At 40.9% G+C, this 7573-nt stretch overlaps 1 protein-coding gene across 4 annotated transcripts in view; it reads left to right on the forward strand.

Annotated features, from left to right (window-relative positions):
• VEPH1 (ventricular zone expressed PH domain containing 1) overlaps positions 1-7573 on the forward strand; it is a 223796-nt gene that overhangs the window by 108193 nt on the left and 108030 nt on the right. For all 4 annotated transcript variants that reach the window (XM_017500789.2, XM_037728584.1, XM_017500785.2 and 1 more), the window contains one exon: positions 338-558. In XM_017500789.2, the coding sequence (XP_017356278.1) occupies positions 338-558 (221 nt within the window). The remainder of the gene's footprint in view (positions 1-337; positions 559-7573) is intronic.

Below are 7573 nucleotides of genomic sequence, written 5' to 3' on the forward strand. Positions count from 1 at the left end.
TCCCCCTGTCGCCCAGGCTGGAGTGCAGAGGCACAATCTTGGCGCATGGCACCCTCCGTTTCCTGGGTTCAAGAGATTCCCATGCCTCAGCCTCCCAAGTAGCTGGGATTATAGGTGTGTGCCACTATGCCAAGCTAATTTTTTTTTTTTTATTTTTAGTTGAAATGGGTTTTCACCATGTTTCCCAGGCTGGTTGCAAACTCCTGTTCTCAACCAGGAGTTCCAAACCATTCACCCGCCTCAGCCTGCCAAAGTGCTGGGATTACAGGTATGACCCGCCATGGCTGACTGATTTTCTTTTAATATATAAACCTATTTTCTTCATTGTTCTTCGCAGGAGAGAGCCAGGAGCTGCCTGACATACCTGGTGAGTCAGTTGGCCAACATGGAGCATTCATTTCACCATATTCTCCTGCTGGAGATTAAAAGTATCACCGACACCTTCTCCTCAATCTTGGGCCCTCAGAGCAGAGACATCTTCCGGATGAGCAACAGCTTCACCGCCATTGCTAAACTCCTTACCCGACAACTGGAAAATGCCAAAGCTGGAAGTAGCAGGTGAGCAAGAGCTTCTGTGTACCTCAGGGAGCTGCTGTGCACCTGTGGAGGTGGAACGCAGACAGCTAAGCCTTTCTAACTTCCAAAAGAAGCTAAAACCTGTATTTCAACAGAGAGTAATATCTGTATAAATCATGGCACTTGCTAGAATCTTTCTTCTAAATATGTGAAAACTAGAATGTAACAAAACAATAGATTTAAAAGGTTCACAATATATGGTAAAGGAATAAGAATGTAGTAAAAATAATATTTTAGAGCACCCATTTATTTACTCAACAAGCATTTAACAATTTAAGTTGTCATACTGAATAATTTAACATAGCTTACTATCTACCAGGAAGCTAGACATACAGAGAGAGATAATAACATGTCCCTTGCATTCAAGAAGCTCACTGACTAGTATAAGAGATAAATATTTAAATGCATAATGGGAGAATGGCTAAAACGTTATGCTTATCAAGACGGGCTCAAGGGGCATGGAGAATACAGTGATGCAGTATCTACTTCTGCATCAAAGGGAGAGAGGTAGGAAGCTGATATTAGAAGTTTTTCTGAAGAGGTAATATTTTGAACCAAGTAGTGAAAGATAACCAGATTGCACCAGGGTGTCTTTTGGGCAGCAGTTTGAAAAAGCACTTTCTGGAAGCAGAAGTCATTTTATATGACTAGGTTTATGTTACAAGGAAAATAACATTAGGGGATGCTGATGAAGTGGTGGGCAGGGACCAGAGGATGGTGGGCTCAACAGAGTGGACTAAGGAGTTCAATTTTTCCCTTAAGCAGTGAGGAGTGATTGTGGAGCTTCATACACAGCAGGGGATGTCTGCACTGGGGCCGGGGTGAGCTTCCTGAAATCTGGACTGATTATACCCTGCCGTGTACAAAGGCAGGGTATAATGGCAGATGAGCCAGATCAAATGAAGGAAGAGCAGAAGTGTGCATAGGTGTTGGCCATGAGGATATTACTGATGACTAAGGTGAGGAAGCTGCCATTGGTGTGGCTGGTAGAAAACAGAATGATGGGGGTTACAGAGAGAGTGGACACAATGCACAAACTGGCCTTTTCAAGAAGCTTGTGTTTGGAAAAACATATACAAGGCCATGCAGGGTTGAGGGAGGGGTTTTATTTTGCTATGTTTTGAATAGAGAGAAACTAAAAAAGCTTTATGACCTTTAGAATTTACAAAAGCCTTTTAAGTATGTAATTTCATTTGATCCTCATGACCATTCTACATGGCAGATGTCACTTACTCCTACTTTACAGAAGAAGAAACAGAGGCTGAGATACTGGTTAAATATCTTCCCAATGTAACACAATGAAAAAGTGAAAGAGGAGGGACTCGACCCCATCATAGACAATGGAAGATGCTCAGTTATGGAGGAAGGTGGGCCCCATTTGCGACTATTGCCAAATTCTGTGGGTTTTTTGGAATAACAAATGATGCACGCCATTTTAATGTGAGACAAGAATTCCACAAGAAGCCATCCATAAAGAAGTGAGCATTTAGTCATTTGGGTCCACTTTATGTTCAGCATGGTGTAGAGCCTGGAGGTTCTAAGAGATATAAGATACTATCCTTACCCTTAAGAGTCACAGTCAGAGGATGTGATGTGCCAGAAGTGCATACAATGGGCTATGGAGAAAAAGGGATGCACTGACCAGCAGCCAGTGAGTCAAATATTTCCCAGAGAAGGTAAAATTTAAGTTTATTTACTACTTATTATCTTCTATGTGCCAGGCATTTCTCTAGACACTAGGTCAATTTGCACAGAATGAATGAAAATTCCCTAGATAAGAGTAGAAAGGACACCACAAATGGAAAAAAAAAATAGCACATACAACAATACATATAGTATGTGCTCAGACTAAGCAAAGATAATTTGTTCAGTAGTGTAGGAGAGTAAGTTGAAAAGTTAGGTTAGAGGCAGATTATCAGAGGCCTTACATGCTGTGTTAGAAGCAAGAGTTTGTTCTGTAAGCAACAAAGAGGCTTAGAAAGACTTTAATGTAGAGAATGACCACAGCTCTTAGCACAGGAATTAACAGATAGTAAGCACTCAAATGCTTTCACCAAATGAATAGGTAAATCAGGAGTAAGTAATATCATGAAGCACTGAATTAATTTGGCTGGAGAAGCCAGCTGGCAAAAGACAAAGTGAGAGGTATAGACAAAATGATGAGAGCCTAAGAAGTCAAGGCAGGTCATTATAGTAGAGAACACAAAATTATGAGGAACTGATCACCTATAGGAGGTGGAGTAAGAAGAAGAGGGGAGTGGATGAACACCCATAGATATCTAGCTTGAGTGACTGCATAGAAATGGGGATGATGCTGATAACCAAGAAAGGAGGTCGCAGGAGGGGAGCCAACTGGGAGGGACTCTCAGCCCCTACACACAGAGAATATAATCTGACCAACAGTGTCACCAGAGTCAATAACTATTCACAGAAATAGAGTCATCATAAATATTCTTTTCTTTCAACACAATGGGTTTGATTGAGCATATAAAAATGTGTTGTCACCTGGTTTGATACATAGATGCCTATTACAAGAGTTTCTCAACCCTGGCATTATTGATATTTGGGCTAGATAATTTTCAGTTGTGAGGCTGCCATGTGCATTATAGAATATTTACCAGCAATGCAGGCCTCTACCCACTAGATGATAGCAACAGTACCCCCTCTCAGTTGCAACAACCAAAAATGCCTCCAGGTTTTGCTAAATGTCCCTAAGGAAACAAAAACCTCCCCCACTTGAAAATCACTACTATATACATATACCATTCAAAAATAGCATTTTCATAGACCCATGAATTAACTAACAATGACCTAAACACATGGCGGCATCCAGGATAGTCAAGGCCAGCATCATGAAAAAGATTTGCCATTTATATGCAGCCACAAAGTTGCTGTTGGCCAATTTTAATGATGCAGTTTCAGAAATTTGGTTTACAGTCTCTGCAGCTGGTATTTGAGGGAGCCATTCTATTCTGTATGCACAGCTGAACTGTGTGTGCCTTCTCCCAGCCATGGCTGACATGTGCTATGAGTGAAAGTTTGAGCCCATGTCCTGGCCAGTGCTCACCTATTCTCTATTTTCCTATGGACACAAGGTTTCAAGAGGCCAGTTGACATTTCTGAGATTATATATGTGAAAAGGTTTATACAAAGAGAAAGGAAATGTTATACAAAGGTGTTACATTAGGCATCTTAACAGGAAAATCCATTTTTAATAAGTAGGCCTGTATTAGTCCATTTTCATACTGCTATAAAGAACTGCCTGAGACTGGGTAATTTATTAAAAAAAAGAAAAAAAAAGAGGTTTAGTTAACTCACAGTTTGGCATGGCTGCAAGACCTGAGGAAGCTTACAATCATGGAAGAAAGCAAAGGGGAAGCAAGACACCTTCACAAGGCAGCCAGAAGAAGTGCCAAGTGAAGCAGGAAGAGCCCCTTATAAAGCCATCAGATCTCATGAGAACTCACTTGCTCTCACAAGAACAGCATGGGGGAAACTGCCCTCATGATTCATTTATTTCTACCTGGTCTCTCCCTTGACATGTGGGGATTATGGGGATTATAATTTAACATGATATTTGGATGGAGACACAAAGTCTAATCATATCAATGTCCAATTCAATTAGCAATAAAAAATTTCCCCATGAAAAAAGAATTTAGGAGATATGTAGATAAAAAGGAAAAATAAGGTTCCACTATGAAAATATGAGTCTGCATGTATGAGAATGCATTTAAAATATCTTTTATTTACTATTTTTCTGAGGTGAGAGGGCAGGAGATTATGAAACAGCAATATTAAATGTAATGCAATGAAAACGTCACCACTCACCTCATACCACTACTGCCACCATCACCCACCTCAGCTTCTCTCAATTGAAAATACTTCTCTCAGTTCAACCCTCACTGTCAATCCTTTTCCAATTGATTGCAATTATTCAGTGGGAATCTCTAAACCCTAGTGTGGACAGCCAGCGTTTTGTCTGAATGGCTCATACTCTCTGGGATGGCTGCTAAGGCTTCTCTCCCAACATCTTTTCTTTGAATAGCCTTCACTGTGACCATTTAGCTTCAGTCATTTTAATCTCTGCTCCCAAAGCAGAAAGGTCTACACTTTTGTCCAAAGCACACAGCAAAGTCTGATCCTTACAACTAAAAGGGAAATGAATAAGTAAAGCGAGCTTGAAAGGAAATTAAAGTTGATAAAATTCAAAACAGATGTCATCAAATTTAGAAATCTGACACATAGCCCAGCAGACCAGATTTTAGACTTCAGGCCAAAACTACAAGATTATCAAAAGAAAAACAATTAGCATCCTAGAGAGAATGAAAAACTGAAGCACACAAGAGCCTTTCTTGTGTCAAATGACTGAATAAATTGGGTAAGTTTTGTTGGAAGCATCAGGTGAGCCCACTTGCACTTTTCCTGCTCCTGTTTTTGAAAGAATGTCTATAACTAAATAATAAACCAACAGAGAATAAATAACAGGACAGTCAAACAAAGCATCTATATTTTTGAAATTAATTCTGCAGAAGCAAAAGGGTACAAGAGCTATTACAAATTGAAAAGGAGAATGTGTCAGGTTGGAGAAGAGACCTATACCTTTCAACACCATGAAAGCCCTATCTAGCCCCAAACATTAAGCTGTTTGTCTGCCAGAGCCCAGTTGAAGCTGTGGAGGGAGACGGTGAGCTCCGGGCACCTCTGTAACTGGCTGAGCAGAGCAGTGGTGTGATCATTACTCAGAACATGCTTTTGCCAAATCTATTTGGCGCCAGGGAGGCTGCTATAATCAGGCGCCATCAGAATAGGGGCAATTTGTCACAGGTGGTCTTAGTAAGAGGTTAGGCTCAAGCCTCAATTGGGGATGGAAACTTTGAGGGATGGAAATTGTGGAAAGAAAGCAGCAGTGGGAGATAAATAGGAGAAATGAAAAAAAGATAGTGAGAGAGGATGATGATGGCAAAAAGCAGAAGTGGAGACCTGAGGAAACAGGAGAAAGGGTCTTGACACAGGCCTGGGGTGGAGGAGAGAGGAGAAAGGTTACAGTTCCCTCAGATCCAGCCTGCAAACTTCAGCTAAAGCCATGAAAGTTATGGGAGAAAAAAGAAGTTGTTTGTGTAAGAAAAGTTTAAGACAAAGTGTGTGATTAAAGGTTCCCCAACCCTTTGGTTTAGTTATATGAATGCTGTGTTTTTTTTAATTATTTTGGAGGTGATGGTGGTAGTGATTATGAGATTTTATGTTTGCTCTTTGCTTTAAGAATCAGGCCTGAAAACAGAAAGGGATAATAAAAGCTAAATTATAGTCAAAACTGACTGAATAGGTGTGAATCTGACTTTGATATAAGTGAAAAGAGATGACACAAACAAGGGACGGAAATAAAACAATAACATCTGGGAGAATGAAGGGAAAATAGGATAAGTCAACCATATTCACAGAAAAATGACTTCAGGTAATCTGTCTTCCTTGGAGTGGCTCCAAGGAAGAATTCCATTTGTATCCCACATTGCAGGCAATGAATATCAAAGAAATGGATTACAGCAAAGAGACACATTTGATGTATTGTGTGGCCCTAATGTATACTCAAGCAACATAGCCTGTAAAGAACCTTTTCAACTATGAGGCCCTTTGCAACCTGTCATTCCAGAGTTCCCATCTTGATATCCTGGGAGTCACATCAGAACCTAACTGTACGAAATAACAATAATGCACATACTTAGACATCATTTCCCCAAGACATTGCCCAGGAGCTTAAGAGTAACGGCTCTTCACTGAGTCCACAACACAAATTGCAGAGAACAGGGGGCCAAGTTCTCTGCAACTCTGCAAAAATATTCTGCTTATGTAGGACTGATCAAGCTTTAAACCTAGCTCTTATCACATGGTAGATTCTGTGCTAGGGACTTTCAGCTCTGATATATTGTTTAATCCTCACAACAAAAAGTCTTCTCATATGCATCAGGATAATAGAGACTTCATATTAGAGCATAATGGAATAAACCTTGCAGATGGGCAAGAACAAAGTAAAATTCTTGCTATGAGTCCATGGTAATTCCTGGAGACTCAATAATACAAATGGCCAGACATCAGTTCATTAAGTTTCTTTTAATTTCTTCTTTTAATCTGGTCCAATGAATCTCAAATTTCAGTGTGGATGACAGTTACAGTGTTCATAGTAGTTCATGGATAATTTAAAAGAATTTTAAAGGAAGGTCAAGGGTAACTTTTGCCTATTCCTCCCCAAAGTGGTACACCACTAGTCTTTACCATCACCTTCTAAGAGGCCCTCTTTGTGCCTCTCTTCCCATTGAAGGCTAACATTCAGAACCAAGACTCCAGTTTGGTACTACCTTCTCATGAGGCCTTTTCCATCCACCATCACACATAATGATCTGTACTTTCTTCTGAGCTCCCACAGCTCATACAACCTCTCCATCTCCCAGCACACGCCATCCTGCCCTGAAGTGTTGGGTGTCTTTCTCTGTCCCTCTACTCTTCAACAAACTTGAAGAGCAAATATTCAGAGCCTATGCCCTATGGAACGAAAAACAAGGTCTTATAAGTGCTTATAAGAACTTCCACATTTTTAGCCAAGAAGTGTTTGTACAAAGAGAAATTGATTCTTTGAAAGCAACTGTTGGTTCAGGGAAGGTACACAAGTCAGTTCAGAACCATAATTAGAAACATGTGATATGCTGGCCAGCGTTGCCCTCTGCTTAGGAAAAGCTGACTGTAATTTGGTCCCACCAAGGTAAATTTTAAGAATGAAACAAGTGGGCCGGGCGCGGTGGCTCATGCCTGTAATCCCAGTACTTTGGGAGGCCGAGGCAGGTGGATCACGAAGTCAAGAGATCGAGACCATCCTGGTCAACATGGTGAAACCCCGTCTCTACTAAAAATACAAAAAGTCAGCTGGGCATGGTGGCGCATGCCTGTAATCCCAGCTACTTGGGAGGCTGAGGCAGGAGAATTGCCCGAACCCAGGACGCGGAGGTTG

Source organism: Cebus imitator, unplaced genomic scaffold (assembly GCF_001604975.1).
Source record: "Cebus imitator isolate Cc_AM_T3 unplaced genomic scaffold, Cebus_imitator-1.0 Scaffold270, whole genome shotgun sequence".
In the NCBI taxonomy this organism is placed as follows: domain Eukaryota; kingdom Metazoa; phylum Chordata; class Mammalia; order Primates; family Cebidae; genus Cebus; species Cebus imitator.